We start from the raw sequence: 17,212 nt of genomic DNA, 5'->3' as shown, positions 1-17,212 counted from the left end.
TTAAAGAAACCTCCTACCAGTTTTGTTATAGTTTCATTTTACCTCTTGAGATCCTAATATTTAAGGAAATGGAAAGGTACTAATGTGGCTAGCTGGTTAAGTCAACTGAAGGGCAACTTTTTTTCAACTCAGTGCAATTAACGGCCGGCAATTTAAAAAGCAAAAAGTATTTGTAGGTGGTAATGCATGTGTAAAGCAAGATAGATCACTATTTACACAACAGCAGCCAGCTGCATTTCCCTTTTTACATTTAAACTAAAAAAAAAAAATCTGTGAAATCAATTTAGGCATTTGCTGTAGAATATCTTGTTAGCACTAACTTTATGTTATTGGACCCTAATACTTTGAGAAGCAAAAGTCAAACTTGAAAGCTGACTTTTACAAGAATTCTGCTTTGATAAGTTAGGAGCTTTGATAGAGGTTTTCTTAAGGGTTAAGAATTTAAAAGTGGTAATTTAGCAAATGTTTTAAATCCTGTCAGTGGTTATTCACAAATGCAAACCATGGTAATCTCTCCTGTTTTATTCCAAGACACTTGGAATAAAACTTTTTATTTGGGCAATTTTTAAATTGACCATGGATAAACTGTATTGTCCCAAATAAATAAATGGAAATGTTTTCAAGTGTGGTGAAAAGGGATCTATAAATCTGATTATTTTAATGTCATTAAAAAAATAAGTCTATTGTAAAAAGTTGAGCTGTCTTTTGTCCATCATGAAAAAACTTAAGACTAGAAAAATGAGTTAAATTCACAAAAATTAGCAAACATTGGTAACTTTTACTTCAAAGATTGTAAAGAAACAGATACATCTTTCACTGGGCTCTCAATACACAACAAATCATGTACTTGTTAGGAACATCTGTAAGACAGTAATGTATCCCTTCAGCTTTCACCTGCTATAATCCCATACCGTTTCCAAAACTCCCGCACATTGTGCTTTTCATATCAAATTTTTTATTAAAGATCTTTGCTATTTTCTAAATGAATATTTTATTGAATTTTTCCAATTACAAATGAAATTTCATTTTACATCTATAATTAGAAACAACACATACAATGGGGCTGTACAAATTTAGGTCAAAATAAAAATATATGTATTTTGTGGCTTCATAAAACATTTACTGAGTCTTTAAGGAAAGCAGAAGTAACAGCAATATACGTAAAAGTAATGATTTAATGACTATAAGCAAGACAAAGCAATAGAATTGTGCTTCTTTTGCATACTGGGGGACAATGAAATGTTTAGCTACAATTTCCCATACAAACATGAAACAATAATCATATAGAATAAACATCCTTACAACTGATGAGGGATGAGCACACATCAAGTCCGACCAAAGCAAAACACAAACTGAAACTGATGGGATTATTTTTTAATTTGACATGTTTACTTGATTTAAAAATACCTGTAGAAGCTACGATAAATTGCTTCTAACTTCCAGACAAAAGAGCAGGCAAATTCCATTAACTGTTAAAACAACTCTTAATTGGAAATTACTATATCCCATATTAAAATAATTTTAGATAAAATGCCTTCTTCCAGGAATTAAAATGGTTTATTTAAAAATTTTAGAATTATAGTGCTAATAAAATGCATTTAAAAAACACATTCATCCCATCATAACCAATGGAAAAGTAAGACACTCTATAAGCCTTAGCTAAAATTGTCTTTACTTGAAAATCAATTTGAAAAGTAAACATTACTGGAGGAAAGTCAGAATTGGGATGACCTGGCAATTGCTTCCAATGGAACAGAATTTAGAAAGTAGACTTCCACATTACGTTTAGTCTGTGCTGGTAAGGCTCACCATAGTGTAAGGACAGGTGTTTGCAAAGGTCCAACCAGTTGGGAGAATTTAAACAACCAGTTTCAGAATGCATGAAACACAATATTTTCTTTATAGTATTTATAAATATATCATACAATACTGTTTCCTGTTATGTCATATACCAATATGGCATTGTACAACAAGCATAATGCCATCTGATTCTTACAAAAGCGAATCATTTAAACAAGTCAGTAAAATAAACGGTAGTACCCGCTTTTAGGCATACAGATTGTAAAACAAGTTTACTTTCCTTTGATCGGTTTTGCGTAGCAACAGAGAAGTAAAAATTAAACAGGAATTAAAATGGCTAAATATGCAAGAAATTGTTATTCACAGTGACATGGCTACATAGAATGCATTATTCTATGCTTATTCTTTCTGTTTGTTGAATTTCAAGATAAAAAGCACTTGTTTTCTACAGGTTCACAAAACAGCATAATAACAAACAACAATCAAGGAAAATGTAATGTAGGCATTAACTGACATTAACAAACTATGGCCCAAATGCTTCAATCCACTGCAGAGTATTTCCAAATTCAAACAATGGTCACTGAAACCACTTCACTTCTTTCCTGACACACAGGAAGAAGATCTTGCCTGCCTTCCCAGAATTCAGTTCTTTACAGAAACAATCTTTCTTTTCCATTAACGTCCACATCAGTATCACATCTAGTTCATCTTTTATAGCCAAACTCAATGTCACTACAAAAGAAAGCAAATTGGACGATAGTCACATGTATTAGCATCTATAAAGCTGTAATGGCATGAAGATATCTATATAAATCGGGGTTTTAAAATCATTCCCTCCATAGTCTCAGGAATCAGCCGGATGAAGTTGCTGACGACCCATTTACGGATGATTTTCGAGGTCTATTGGCAAAGGAAGATTGGTGGTTACCGCTGGGGCTGTTGCTGGTTCCATTCATAGTGCTGGAGATGTGAGGAAACTGAGGGTGAGGAGACTGTACTGGAGTACTGGGGCTAGGCAAACAAGAAGAGGTGGAGGGAATACCTCCTGCTGGGCTGTTGGCCTTGTCACTCCCAGAGTCACTTTCCAGTTCCCCAGCATTTGTCAGTCCATCTCTCTGGTGACTCATCTTCATCCTTTTACAAGTAGGTCGAACTCTGTATTTCAAAGGAAGTGGCCCATTCTACATAGTTAAAAAGAAAAAAAAAAGTCATTCTTAACTCTTTGCGTGCACTTGGTCACAGTCACCTAAACTAAGCTGCTTACCCTTCTCCAGGTGTAAATGTAGGCAATGTCCATTAGTGTGTAGTAATCCTTTAAAGGTTCCTCTTCATACATGACATCAATCTATTAAAATATAGTTGCATTATTGTGACGAAAGAAAAGGCAAATCTATATGGTTTTAATCATCTAAATATGATCCCAAAATGTCCCCAAATTTTTTTCTTTCTTCAACTATTTGGGAAAGAAAGTCTCCTTTTAAAATTTTAAGTAAGAGAAAAATATTTCTGAAAACTATTAAAGGATTTATTTTCATAGCATAAAACACTTCCAAAATATTTTGAGATGACTTATGTACTAAATGTAAAGTTTTTTTTCCTATTGCTGTTTTGGAGTTCAGAACCCCCAAAGTCAAAATTAAACTGTAAATTAATAATATTTATGAAGACTATAAAGTAGGTACCTGGAAAGTATTGGGTATATCCATTTTACTTCTGAGGAATTTTCTTAAGTGCATCACAGTCATTGCAGCTGGACATCTTAAATATCTTTTATCATTCACCTATAAGCACACATTTACAAAAATAATTTTTTTCAATTCTTACCTCTCAGACAAAAAAAATTCAATTCAATTTCTTAAATTTGGTAAAAATACCAATACCAAAATCAAACTCAACTACACTCTCAACTAATTATACCTTGAGTTTAGTATTACTACAAATATTAAATGAAAAAGTTCCTAATATTCCTGTAAGAATATTAAAGCATGAGCTATGTAAAATATTTTCTAAAAATAACAACACAAAATAAATGGCAATTATTAACTAGTGTTTGCAGATTCTTTTAGGCATCAAATAGGCCCATTTTTTCCCTACTGAACTGAATCTTCTTCCAAACATTGCTCCTCATAAAATCTAGACTTAGATTTTTGTAACAAAGAACATACCTCCTCCTTAGACTTCTCCTTGTTTACTTTCCGATCGAATCTATGAAACAAAATTTACTGGTGAAGTAATGTATCTAATAAATATACCAACATACCATAGATTGTCTAAACAATTTACCTGTTCTGGTCAAAGAATTCAATGGATAAGCTTATTATCTCATCATCTGTTATAATTCTCTTATCTTCATCTGCAACTTCTCCTCTATCTTCATTAGAGCCATTGGTAGCTATAAAGACATTTCAAAATTCAATTTTCTAAAACATTACACATATATTGTTTTTATAGGAGGATGTAAAGGATACTTTAATTCCAATACATGTATCTTTTTTAATGGTGCTACAAATCAAATCCAGAGAATTAGGCCTGACAGGCAGGCATTCTATCACCACCCAATATTAATAAGAGCACAATTGCATTTGAATTAGGTTATCTTTCCCTGAATAAAATGCCACCACCCAATACCACAAAAGTTTACCATCAGCTGAAGGATGAGCTGCATAAAAATCTCTTCTTCTTTTCATTTCATCTGAAAGAGGGAAAAAGATTTAAACCTTAAGGTACAGCATATTAAACCAATGCATACTGTTTTCAAATTCATTTAAGCAAGTTACTCACTTTTGAAAAGTCCTGGAACTAATTTGTATACAATATCTTGAAGTGTTTTATCTGACCTGAAAAAAGAATGTAAGTAAATTTGTTAACATGGAAAAAAAACTAAACATGATCTGCTGTTAGATCTTTGACTGTGATGGTATACTGCACATATGAGAAAGAGTTCTCTATTATTATTTCACATGAGCAGAAACATACTTTATATTCACCAATAACATATGCTGACTCAATATGCTTTTCAAGTCAGATACACTTGCTAATATGAATTACACAATGGAGGAAAACATGTAAACACTTTAAAATGTATTGTCTGTCAGCTTTAAGCAAATTATAAAAGTCCTAATCACTGTAATGGTGATCTTTGTGTAAATATGACCACCATTAAACATGGCAAAAAAAAAAATAGATGCCTACTCCCCACAAAGAACATACATCAGGTGGGGATTTGAGAGTAAATTATGCAACTCTAGTAACACAAATAAGGAATCCACCAAATCTCCTACCTTATGTTCAGTAGCGGTCTGGTTTTGTGAACTTGGACATCACAGATAGGACAATACTTGCTGGTCTCCAGGTAACGTACAATACATGTTTTACAGACTAGAAGTAAGAACATAAGAACATGTAAAGTTTTGAGATCAGAAACAAGCATTAAAATAGATGTTCTGAGAATCACAACAATGAAGGTGGTGAATTGCAAATGGTGCCTTCAAGTAAATAAACCAAACAAGTCAGTATCTTGAAAACACTGACATATTACTTGTAATAAGTAGTACCCAAAGGTCACCAAGCACAAGAGGAAAAAGCAACTCCCTTCACTTTGCACCAATCTTGTCAAGAACGGAGGGAATCAACAGCAGACTGAGGACTTACAGGAATGTAGACATTCGATGATGGTGGTGGCGTCAATGAAGTACCCTCCACAAAGCACACACATTAGGTGGGGATTTAGCTCAGTGATCTTGATTCTGGTTGTCCGATGCATTTCTGCTTGATAAAGGATCCTGCAAGACACAGAAATATTTGCTATTATTCCAAGAAAAAGACTCAAGCTTATCACCAACTTCAAATCATTGTGCGTCCCCCAAACAACGCGTGAAACGCTGCACAGCTGGACTACCCTCCCGTTTTCCACAGATGGAATTCACGGACCGGATCTGAATAAACTCCACTGAAATGCTGAAGGGGGATCCAATTAAATGGACTCCGGCCTCCAGGCCATCCCGGGAGGGCGACGGGAAGGTCTGGGGTGGGGGCTGGGAGCTCGGCGGAGTCGGGTCTCTTTCTTCCCCGCGTCCCGGGCCTCCCGGCCGCCGCTCCCCTCCGCGGGGCCGGCTCCGGTCTCCACTCGCGGTAAACTTCCTCCGGCTCCGCGCGGAGGCCGGCTCCGGGGTCTGGCTTTTAGACGGTCAGGCAACCAGAACCTGACGGGGTTCACGCCACACAAAGGGAAACGCTCTCGGCCGCGGCTGCATCCCTGGCATTTCCGGGGCTGGGTGCCGGGCCGGGAGCCGCACCTCGCGCCGGCCGCGGGCGGGCTGGGGCCTGGGCCGGGACGCCCGGGGGGCCGGGATGGAGGGGCGGGTCCGGCGGCGCCCCGGGCGGCGTCTCGCCGGGGATTCGGAACTCGCCTCGGTCGAGGTTTCCATAGCAACTTACACTTACACTTGGCATCCGGCCACGGCTGCAACTCCGCGCGGAGCCGGCCCGAGCGCGGAGCCTCCGCGGGCGTGCGGGGCGGCGGAGGGGCCGCGGCGCGGCGGCGGCGGCGGCGGGGGAGGGGCGCGCGGGGCGGGGCCGGCGCGGGGGCGGGGTGGGTGCGGGCGCGCGGCGCGGGGGCGGGGCGGCCCGCCGGGCCCGGGCCCGGCCCACAGCCCCGCGGGCGGGCAGCTCCGGGGGAGGGGGACCCCCAGCCCCGGGCCGCCGCCGGGGGCCGGAGGAAACGCGTCGACTCCCGTCGCTAACCGCGGCGGGGTCGCCGTGTTCACCCGGGATCTTTCTGGGAACTGCCAAGCGTGCACTGAGCTCCAGCTGTCCAGGCTCGAGCCGCACAGCCGGGGCTGACCCGGAGCTCTCGGAGCTTCCCGCTCTACAGGTCCCAGGTGGAGCAGAGGAGCCACACACAGGTTTTGGAAGGGCTGAAAACTGAAATCTGTTCTACTACAGAAGGGCGGGGGGGGGGGGGGCGAGGCTCTGTTTGAAAACACTGCTGGAGGCAAGAAAAACGAATCGGTGGGACAGTGACAATACGGAAAGAACCATGTGACCAGCTCACGCCCAACACCTTGTCAACCCAGAGTAATGATAAGAAAAACAAATGTCCTTTTTTTTCCCCCTCAACCAAACTTCCACACTAACCGCCACACGAGGAGCTGACACCCCCAAGATAGTGTAGGTTCCAGAAAGTCAAGGTGGGGCTGTCTGCAACAATACACCAGGGGACCTCCACGGAAATCAATTACTTGGTGTCTGGTGGTGTTGGAAATAAGACGGGGCTTCTACACACCTGCCTGAAGCACATCTTCAAGGGTGCCTTGAATGGAACTCTAGGAACTTGCAAAGATGTATTTCAGGTTTTTATTCTTAGGAAATTTTAATGTTGAAGAGGGAAATGCCAAACAACCTACCTAACAGTGAAATTAAGAAGTCACTACTAAAACAGTGGCCAAAGATAAAACCAAGCCTCTCTTATTAATGTGACCACAGTGGTAAGTGGCTACCTCAAGCAGAAAAGGTCTAGTGTAAGTCCTGTTGTCTTGGACTACTACTTCTGAGCTATACAGTCAATCTACATTAACATAAACCTAGGGGAGGTAGCCAAGAAGTTGAAGATGAAGCAGTGCCCTAAGAAATGTAATATATAAATCTAATTGCTACTACTGGTGACCAAAGACTAATCTTCATGCTTAAAGAAAATTCTCCTTGTGAAGCCACAGGGTGTTTCCTAGAAAGACAGCAAGGTGGTACTGCTTGCCTATGAAAGCACACCCCACTCACACCATTGCTCCTGAAGTTCACCAAAGGGCTCCAACAAAAGCAGCTGCCTTTACTTCTTCTCTATCACTACACAAACACAAATACTAACTCAGAAAACAAGCTTCAATGGAGGGTTATCTACCAGAAGACTTTGAACATTTAAGTCACACGTACTTGACCAAAACCCTTTCAAACTCATCTCAAGTCTTAATTCACACAACTCCCTGAGAAGAATCCAGTCACAATCCTACATCATTTACAATACTAATAAATGTCACTTTGTTACTTCCTTGTAAACTTTTTTAAAATCCTATTGGGAAGTACTGACAACTTAATGAAGACTTCCAGAATGCTTGACATGCTTGATAAAGTTTAAGAGATAATGTATAGCACCTTAGACATGAAAACCTTCTAAATACTAACACAGAACTACTCACAAACCAGTGAAAATGTAGCCTACAACTGAAAATACTCAATTGTTGAAACTTGATATTATAGCTTACTGTCAGTTTTTAGTTGGAGGCCTAACACCCGAGATGTCAAAATGAAGGAAAACAGAAGCAAGTTCTTATGTTAACAATCAGCAAGACTACAGCAATCTAAGAAATGCAAATGAACTCCATAACCTCAGTTAGGGCTCAGAACTCAATACAAGCTTGAGTAAATTTGGAGTTGACTATGGGGAGAATATTTTTTTTTTGCCTGTCTAGATAGTTGACATATATCCCAGAACTTAGTGGGGGAGTATTAATAAATTTGCCAAACACACTTAAATGCTTAATTTTCTTACAAAAACTTATCTGATATACATGCACACAGTGTCTTTCATATGGCTTTAAAGATATTATTACTGAGTTTATAATTTGCACCAGTAAGTTACTACAAGCATCTCTTGAAGTCATGTTGGGGGAGATGTATGGGAACGAACTCAAGCATAAAAACTATATGATTTTACTAATAAAATCAACCTCTGACAAATTCTACTCATAAGCACTGGCCGATCTACCTAAAACCTCAGTCTTCCTAGGAATGCTCAGAACAGTACTTACTGTCAACCATTTACATCCCTAAGTAGCCAGTTCAGGATAGCTTACTGAGTATTTCCAAAACTTGGGGGTTGGAGGAGGTTAAGATTCCCATGATTTACGGGCTCAACCACTCCTAACATTTTGCATACCACTCACTTAACATTTGCCTTTAGATAGATAAACTCGAAAATTTTGCCTACTTTAAGGGAAAGGGGTTAATACACGATTCTCCTTCAGATATTGAACCGTGACCACTAAGCCCACTAAATCCTTTTATTGCAACTGGGAATGATCAAAGTCTCTCTACTTGTTTATTTCCAATTATTAACTGTAAATCCCTGGGGAAAAGATCATGCTCCATCGCTGTCAAGCCTAAATGACTGGGTAAACACAAGCAATCAACTTTTTTTTTTTTTTTTTTTAGTGCTCCTTCCCCAAAGCATCCTTTTACCACATGACCTGTGCTGACATCCAGCAAAACCTATAAAACGTGGTGGACTGAAATGGGCGCGTCTGAGTGTGTCGTCCCACAGAAGAGAGAAAAGTTGTGTCGTCTTTGCGAGGGCAAAAGCCAAAAGGTGGGGGGGGGAATAAAAGAAGTAGAGAGAAAGGAACTCTCCATCAGACTCACGCATAGACACCATCTTCACCACATACACGGATACACCTAGTTTTGGAAGAAGGGGGGGGGGGGAAGCTCCAAACGTGGAATGCCCACTTGGGAGGGAGCAGGTCCTCGGCACGTCCGGAGCCCCTGTCCAGGATCCCCCCCAAATTCCACCTGGGAAAACGCGACCATTCCCACACAGAAACGCACCAGACCTGGGGAACCACTGGGAACCGCCATCTTACGAGCCATCCGATTTCACACAAGTGTCCCCTCCAACTTAAGTTAATAACATTGTGGCGGGGGGGCCCTCCGGACTAACACCCACCCGGGCGGCACGGCCGCCCCCCCCGTACCCCGTCCCTATAAGATGGGGGCGTTCCCCGGCCGTTCAGAGCCCTCCAGGGCGCTCTCTCCGGGAGAGGGGGGCGGCCGCCGGACCCGAGCCGCTCCCGACTCCCGGAGCCCGTCCCGGTTCCAGCCCCGGCCGCCTCTCAACAAAGGGCGCGGCGGCCCGGGGGGCTGCGGGGCCGGGGGCGCCGCGCGTCCTCCCCGCGGGCCATGTGCGTCGCGCGGCGGCGGAGCGGCGCTCGGGGGAGAAAGGAACTCAAACGCGGGGCCGCGCGCGAGGCGAGGCGGCCGGGCCGGCGGGCGGCGGCGGCGGCGGCGGCGGCTGGAGCGGCGCCGAGCGCGGCCGGCGGCGGCGCGGCGCGGGCTGCGGGTCGGTCCCGGCGCCGCGGGAGGCGGCGGGCGGCGGGCGGGGGCGCGCGCGGGCGGGCGCGGGGCGGCGCGGGGCCCGCGGCGGGCGGCGGGCTCGGCGCCCACGCTGTCAGCGCCTCCGGCCGGCGCGGACCGGGCGCTGAGGGGGGGGGCGCTCCCCGTCCTCCCGCGGCCGCCCCGGACCCCCGCGCGGGCCCCCGCCGCCCCCCGGCCCCGTCCCGGAGGCGCCTCGCCTCCTACGTACCCGGAAAAAGCAGCCGGCGCGAGGCGATCGAAGCGGGCGGAAAAGACAATGAAAGTTAAAAGTCGTTCAGCAGAAAATGAATGTGAGCCAAGCGGCCATCTTGAAGCGAGCTGCAGACGCCGCTGTCAATGGGCAACGAGCGCAGCCGAGAGGAGCCGCGGCCGCCGCGCTCGGCTCATGCCGCCTCCCAGCCCGGCCTCCTCCTTCTCCTCCTCCTCCTCCTCCTCTGCGGCCTCCTCCTCCTCCTCCTCCTCCTCGGCCGCCGCCGCCGCCGCCGCCTCGGCCTCGTCCTCCGCCTCCGCCTCGGCCTCCAACGCCTCCTCCTCCTCCGGGGCCTCCTCCTCCTCCTCCTCCTCCTCGGCCGCCGCCGCCCGCTCCGCGCTCGGGGGAGGGCGCGCGCGGAGGGGGCGCGAGCGGTATTATTCTGCGGGCCGGGGAGGTGTTTCTAATCCGGATCGGGGCTCCCTCGCCCACATCCCCATTGTCTCGCCACGATCTCTGCCTTTAATACTACGATTATTATTTCATAGTTGCGGAGTGGGGGGAGGACGGGGGCGCCGTCTGTGCGGGCGGGCGGAGAGGCGGGGGGCGGGGAAGGGAGGACGAGGAGGGGGAGGGGAGGGTGGAAAAAAAAATGCACCGCTGAAGGCAGAGTGGAAACTGACACCGGCTCCAAAATGGCTCGGAGTCCGCCCGCCCCCTCCCCCGCCCCCCCCCGCCGGGTCACGTGCTCCCCCTCATTCCTTAAGGGCGGCCTGGGAATTAGTGTCGGTGTAGTCGGGCCCGTGGCCGCCCCCTCCCCTCCGCGCCGCGCGCCCTCCCCCCGCCCCCCTCCCGCGCCGCGGCGGCGTTGGCGCGGCCGCCCAGACATTTCTCCACAGGGCCACACGCGCCACCCTGCTCCCGGCGCGGGGATCGCTCCGGCCCCGCACCGCGCGCCGGCGCCCCCCGCCCCCCGCCGCCGTTATTCCTTTCTCCCGCCCGCCCGGCGCGGCCCTGCCCGCCGCGCGCGCGCCCACCGGCCCCCCGCCGACGGCGGCGCCCGGCCCCCCACACCCCGCGCCGCCCCACGGGCTGCGGCCGACGACTTGGACTCGCGGAAACAACAGCGCCCGCCCGCCCGCCCAGGGCGCCCCAGCCTCCCCGCGGCCGAGGCGGGGCGCGCGCGCGCCGCCGCTCCGAGCCCCGGCGGGCGGCGGGGTTCGGGCGGTCGAGCCCCCGGGACGCAGGTAGCGGCCGCCGCGGGGCTCCCGAGCCCCGGGGCCCCCGGGACCGCGCACCCCCCCCTCCCTCCAGCCCGGAGGAAGAACAGGCGGGTGTTCAAAGTCAGGGCTCCGTGCAGCCACCTCCGCTCTCCAAGTAATAATCACTACACAGACTCGGGACGAAATGCCGCCGCCGCCGGGCGCAACACTGTCTTTAATGGGGCTGGACAAAGATCCAAACGGGAGACACAGTTCACGCGACAGGGGGTTCACGTGCAACACAAATAACCCCGAGCGTTAAAACAGGGCATACACTGGAAATGTGCCACCCCCCGCAGAAAGAAATGGGGCGTCCGGGTGGCTCGCGGGACGGTCCGGCAGAGGCTGGGCACTGGTGGTTCTCCTTTAGTCTCAGCCAAGGTTTGGCTATTCCAACTTATAACTGAGTTGCTCTTTCCAGGCTTTTCGACGCATCTTTGAGTCTCCCCACCAAGTCCTACAAATGTGCACCAAACGTTAGGATAGCGTGGAACCAAGTATCCAAGTTTGAGAAGCTCTAAGGAAATTAAATCCGGAGAACATTTTTCTTTCTCTCAGCAAATGTAACGTTCTCTAGAATTTGAAGCTTTGACGAACCGCTGTAGGTTAAAACCACCTCCTCTTCGAATCAACTATGACCACAGATTGAAACTTGATCTCTAAGGGAATCCTCCTTTTTCAGGCAAGTAGTGTCTAAATTAAATGTCCTAAGTCATCTAATGAATTAACACATCTAGTGAATGTGCTGTATACACATTTTGTAAAAGTTTAAAGTTATACTAATAGTTACTTAAGATGACTCCGTAGGACATATCTTCGAAAAACTCATTTTCAACTAAATGTCTTCATTTGATGAAGAAATGACCATTAAAGTTTGTTGGCATGTCCATCAGGGTAGTATTCAATTTCTCCACTGGCAGTTAAAGTCTTAAATTTACTTTCCCTTCTAAAAAAGTCAATTTGTACTGTTTGAAAATCTACTCAAATTTGTGAAAGGAAAGGTATTTTCATATCTGTGATTTTATCTTAGTGGATGGATCTACCTCACTGTGAAGTGTATTTTAAGTAGAAGGAACAAAAAAATAACAGACCACTAGCAACATCTTTAGGTCAAAAGTGAAGCCTATGTGAAAATATTGCTTTTCCCTTTAAATCCTTCACCTGACAGATGATGAGATAATTTTTCTTTTAAACTTTCCATAGCCTAATTCTGAACACAAATGATAAAAGACAAGCATATTCAGAGATCCTAATACTGTACCTGTAATTGTTCCATGGTGCAACTAAAACTAATATCTGGGTAGGATCCGGAATCAGTGTTCTAGGGAAGAAAAAGAAGACTATTTATTTAAATCAAGGATATTTAAGATTTCATTTTATATCTCACAGGCATAGGTCATCTTATACATACCTCTACATTCAAAGTCACCAAATATGCAGGTCTGTACATCTTATGGAGTTGATTGGTCTAAAACAACACACAGCACATGCATATCAATCTCTTAACTTTTTTAAAAAGTTCTCTAAAACCTTACTGAGAAGTTTGCTAAACTTTACCTTTATCTGATATTCCAAGCGCCAAGAAACATCAGTTATATGAGGGAGAGATCTGCCTATACTGAAACATACAATAATTTTGCACTTAATAGCTACAGAAAATGACAGCATTTTTCTTTAGTAAAAACAGCATTTCCCTTCCATCCCCTACCCCTATTTTAATCCATTCTGAAGTAAAGATATTATTAAGCTTCACTTTCATGTTTGGAAGAGTAACCATAATCTAAAACTATCTCAATAAATGTCTGTTTAAAAACAAATCACTGAAGTACAATTGTTTCACTTGCTCTTAGCTCTCATTAAGTCAGGATCTCAGGACTTACAGACTAGCAGTATTTCACATAAACACTCTCTATGCATACCTGCAAGTGTAAAATTAAAGGGCCTCAGCTTGACAGCTTACATAATACTCACCTTCCCAGTAGGATTTCTAGGGAATTCTTATTATTCTGTTAAAAAAAAAAAGCAAGAAGTGAAAAAGAGAGGAACACATTTTAGCAAAGTGAATGGAAGAAAACTAGTAATTGTTAATTTAAAGTAACCTGATACTCCGTGCAAAACAGTTCTATTCTCTCTCTGTCAAATTTACAGTCTTCTAGGTAAGTGCTAGAAGGGATGAAAAGCCAAAGTTTAGTCTCCACATTAAAACTGAAATTGGAATCATAAAGATAAGTGTTTGAAAGTAGATGCTTAATAAAACCCATTACCTCAGAGTGGATTTGTCAGCCCGGTGCTTTCCTGCCTCCAATATGTAAGTTGCAGCCGCAGAATGACAATATTTTAAAACAACTGGGTCAATATGTTTCAAATCTGGATGATCTAAAATAAATTAATTGCTAATGGTAATAAATCTTTTATTATTTTCTTCTTAAAAATAGCATTTTAATTTGGACTAAAGCCCCTGTTACAAGATAACAAAAAAAGAATGCAATTCTAAGCATTGTCAATTGTAAGTAAATGAGATGAGCAACAAGGTTAACTACAAAGTAGGGAAGACAACACATCAATAATTCTTCTGTTAATGTTTTCAATTACCTTTTTATTTTGCATTCATATTTTACTGATTTTAAAAAACAAGGTCTTCAAGAAAAAGACAACAATTTAAACACTGGGTGGGTGGGATCAATTTAAAGGCAAGTTTGAAGACACATATTTTTACATGGTGCAAATTTTAGGATAACATTCACTTTCTGAAAGTCATGCAATTTTCAGGCAATTCACCCCATGGGCAGGAATATACCAGGGATAGTGGAAGGGAGGCAAGAATTAAGGCTTTGAAGTTTCTATTTTATATTCTATCAATATTGTCACGTTTTGACAGCCACCTTTTTTTTTTTTTTAGATGAAACCAGGTGGTGGTTACTATTTGCGCCTGAAGAACTTCCACTTTCATACTTTTTGTACAAATGTCTAGTGGATGGCACTACAGGAAAAAAAATTTGAATTGTTGGAGTATTTATATTTCAGAAAGTTATTTAAAAGCGACCTATCTTTAAAAAAAAAATGTGTCCTCAATCCATGTTGGCCCTGCCTTCTGCAATCACCGAGCAGAACGGTTAAGACACTTATCTCCTAATAACTGGGGCGGAACAAAGCATTATGCATCCCGTTTGAAGGTGTAAAAATACGGGCTGGAGCGATCAGAGGAACTGGAGATATCCCCTAAATTGCAAACGGTCACTACTTTTGAACGCAGTACGAGTGCCGACACTAAACCCCTGCTCTCCCCGTCCGGGGAGCCTGCATGGCAGGGAGTTCCCCAGATGAAGTGCAAGTGTCAAAACAGCAGCTGCGTCCCACCGGGCTGCAAACCTCGGAGGTTTAGGCCACAAGTAAGACTTGGACCAGGGCTTTACAAAGGAACAAAGAGGCTGGGGGGGGGGGGGGGGGAACCGGGCCAGAAACGTGTGGCTGTCTCCGGGCAGGTGCCGAGAGGGGACAGAACAAAGCTCGGGGTCGGCTGGGCGTCCGGGCCGACCCTCAGCCCCGGCGCGGCGGCATCCCGGCAGCGCCTGGGCCCTGGGCCCCGGCCCCGGCGCGTCCCGGCGGAGCCCGGCTCCGGCCCCGGCCTCGGCCCCGCGGCGTCCCGGCCGAGCTCGGCCGCCGCAGCCCGTCCGGAGCGCAGGGCCGAGCCCGGGGACTTCCTCTTCCCGGGGCTGGCCTCCCTCGCTCCGGCTCGCGGCTCCCAGCGAGCGCCCGCCCGCCCAGGCCCGCCTCAGCCCCGGCGCCGAGTGCTTACCTAACACGGCCCCGTCCGCCTGGGCGTCCAGTAGACTCTGGAAAGCCGCCCGGAGGAGAAGCGTGAAGGCGCTGGAGTCGAAGCAGCCAGGATCCGCCAGCATCTGGAAGCCTTTCTGCACAGACTCCGAGAGCTCCATTGTGAGCGCGCCGTGACCTTCGACACGCGCACCACGTGACACGCGCCGCGCGCGCTCCGCGGAGGCGGCCGCGCGCACACGCCGCTCCCGGCGGCGGCGGTGGCGGCGGCGGCGCGGGCAGCGGGGCCTCCCTCGCCCGAGTCTCCGGCCGCCACCGCCTCCGCGCCCCCGCCACCATCCTCTCCCCGCCTCCCCCCTGCCACCCCTAGTCTCGCCTCCCGCGGGCCGAGGGTGGACCCGGGCGCTTTGTGGACGCGCTCCCCGCCGGCCGTCTCCCGCTGGGTCCCCCGCAGCACCCCCGGGGAGGTGGCGGGCGTGGGGAGGGGGGGTGCGGGGGTTCCGCCCCGCCTCCTGAAGGAGCCCCGCGCCCGGCCCCGCGGGGGAGTCCCGAGCGAGCCGGGCTGGGTTTTGTCTGGCTTTTCTGTTTCCTTGCTCTTTTCTTTCCTGAAAACTCCTGGGCTGAAGCCCGCGGCGCGGCCGGGTGACCGGGGCGGGGGCGGGGGGGTCGCCGCTCCTTTGTCAGGCCGGGGGCGTGCGCGGCGGGGCGTGCGCACAGGTGCGGGGCGCGCGCGTGGGGACGCCGAGGTGGCGTGCGCTCTGCACGAGGCCCTGGCTGACTCCACGCGCTCGTGGGCGCCGCGGCCGAGGCGCGCGGAGGGGGAAACGGTGTTCGCCAGCGGCCTCTCCACGCGAGATGCATTCGTCAGCTCAGGGAAAGTGCGGAGGGGATCGCCGAGGTCTTCCCGGACCCGAGGCCGACGGCGGTGGTTTTGGATACCCAGATCTCCAACGCTCTAAATCCTGCGTGAAGTTCTCGCTTCCCCTCTATTTCCACGAAGTGGCTTGGAGAACAAGCGATGATGATGATGATGATTGCTATTATTATTGTTATTTCTATCCCCACTGCTGTCATGGTTAATTTCCAGTCGCGAAGTAGACAGACAAGCACTTGAAAAGGCGAGCCCGGAAAGGGAAGGTCGTGAAGGATGGAGGGATAGGGCCACGGAAGAAGGAACGTGTGAAAACTCTTCAGGGGAAATGACCTGCAAGTCAGATCTACCCTGAAACATTCCCTTCCGTGTCCTAACTTAGGTGCTTTTTTGGGAGGGTGGAGGGGGGGAAAAGATGGTTAATACACTCAACAACCGTGCACCGGGGTGTGAACGCAACGGGACCCCAACATGGAATAATTTAGCATCAGAAACAAGTTGACTTAAGTCTACTCCGTCCTGCCTGGGAAGTTTCCAAACACTTGTGAAAGCTTTAGAAAGTCTCTGCAGGGTCTTTATGAAACAAACACCTATTAATCATTTCATTTTTTTTGTCTTTCCATCTCTCACTTTCCTTCTAAATTCTTTCTTTTTAGCCACTAGGAACATGAAGTTCATACTTTTTTTTTTTTTTAAATCAAGACGCCTGATTTACACAGGGCATGTTTCACAGGGCAGAACTGTTTAAATGTTAAAACAATATTCATAACCACCAAGCTCATAATGTTTATTACACACCCTCATGATCTAGGCATAAAACTGTGTGTTCATCCTTTGAAAGAATTTCAAAGAATTTCGGTTGATACCTAGTCCTACTTAATATAATGCCAAAAGGGGAAGCATTGATGTCTGAACATAAGTTTTGAAATGCTATTTGGAGAGAGAAAAGTAAACAGAAGTGGTTTTGAGTAGGTGGGCATAAAAGTTAGAAAATTCACAAGAATTGTTTCCACAATAGGTGTCACCTTATTCTCTTGCAAGTACTTTCTCTGACAGAACATTTGTTCTTTTCTTGCCTAAATATATGTATGTGTTAGGCCCAAGTGATGGGTACATTCCAGGTCACACTAAAGTTTTCATCACAGTGCTTTCTCATGTGATCTCCCCCCC

General features: G+C 46.9%; 2 protein-coding genes across 4 annotated transcripts; both read right to left on the bottom strand.

Moving 5' to 3' along the window:
* Positions 1-1,535: 1,535 nt before the first annotated feature.
* On the bottom strand, positions 1,536-10,362 carry Bmi1 (BMI1 proto-oncogene, polycomb ring finger). 3 transcript variants are annotated; one of them, XM_090319013.1, is made up of 11 exons: positions 10,154-10,362; positions 5,452-5,582; positions 5,082-5,178; positions 4,582-4,637; positions 4,442-4,492; positions 4,084-4,192; positions 3,966-4,005; positions 3,483-3,581; positions 3,065-3,145; positions 2,843-2,981; positions 2,668-2,760 (listed from the first exon to the last, which is right to left on the bottom strand). In XM_090319013.1, the coding sequence occupies exons 2-11, from the start codon at positions 5,561-5,563 to the stop codon at positions 2,753-2,755; spliced, it is 792 nt and encodes a 263-aa protein (XP_090175139.1). In that variant the 5' UTR covers positions 5,564-5,582; positions 10,154-10,362; the 3' UTR covers positions 2,668-2,752. The 3 variants fall into 3 exon arrangements, with proteins under 3 accessions (XP_090175137.1, XP_090175138.1, XP_090175139.1); XM_090319011.1 differs by having other exon boundaries at positions 1,536-2,981; XM_090319012.1 differs by lacking the exon at positions 10,154-10,362 and adding an exon at positions 6,244-6,267 and having other exon boundaries at positions 1,536-2,981.
* Positions 10,363-11,650: 1,288 nt separating this feature from the next.
* On the bottom strand, positions 11,651-15,353 carry Commd3 (COMM domain containing 3). Its single transcript, XM_090319014.1, has 8 exons — positions 15,194-15,353; positions 13,662-13,773; positions 13,497-13,560; positions 13,369-13,403; positions 12,955-13,015; positions 12,809-12,865; positions 12,659-12,718; positions 11,651-11,854 (listed from the first exon to the last, which is right to left on the bottom strand). Exons 1-8 carry the CDS (start codon positions 15,330-15,332, stop codon positions 11,795-11,797), a joined length of 588 nt encoding a protein of 195 aa, XP_090175140.1. The 5' UTR covers positions 15,333-15,353; the 3' UTR covers positions 11,651-11,794.
* Between the last annotated feature and the right edge of the window lie 1,859 nt (positions 15,354-17,212).

The sequence above is a fragment of the Megascapheus bottae genome, chromosome 26 (assembly GCF_031878675.1).
Source record: "Megascapheus bottae isolate mThoBot1 chromosome 26, mThoBot2.hap1, whole genome shotgun sequence".
Classification (NCBI taxonomy): domain Eukaryota; kingdom Metazoa; phylum Chordata; class Mammalia; order Rodentia; family Geomyidae; genus Megascapheus; species Megascapheus bottae.
This window is presented reverse-complemented; position numbering and strand designations above follow the sequence as displayed.

Excerpts from the sequence above, each read along its gene's own strand:
- Commd3 (XM_090319014.1), bottom strand. The coding sequence starts at position 15,332 with ATGGAGCTCTCGGAGTCTGTGCAGAAAGGCTTCCAGATGCTGGCGGAT. Across the intron at positions 13,774-15,193 it reads GGCGGACGGGGCCGTGTTAG|ATCATCCAGATTTGAAACAT; the intron begins GTAAGCACTCGG and ends AATTTATTTTAG. Across the intron at positions 13,016-13,368 it reads CTAGAAATCCTACTGGGAAG|TATAGGCAGATCTCTCCCTC; the intron begins GTGAGTATTATG and ends TGTATGTTTCAG.
- Bmi1 (XM_090319011.1), bottom strand. The coding sequence starts at position 5,563 with ATGCATCGGACAACCAGAATCAAGATCACTGAGCTAAATCCCCACCTA. Across the intron at positions 5,179-5,451 it reads CATCGAATGTCTACATTCCT|TCTGTAAAACATGTATTGTA; the intron begins GTAAGTCCTCAG and ends TCTTACTTCTAG. Across the intron at positions 4,638-5,081 it reads AGACCGCTACTGAACATAAG|GTCAGATAAAACACTTCAAG; the intron begins GTAGGAGATTTG and ends TTCTTTTTTCAG.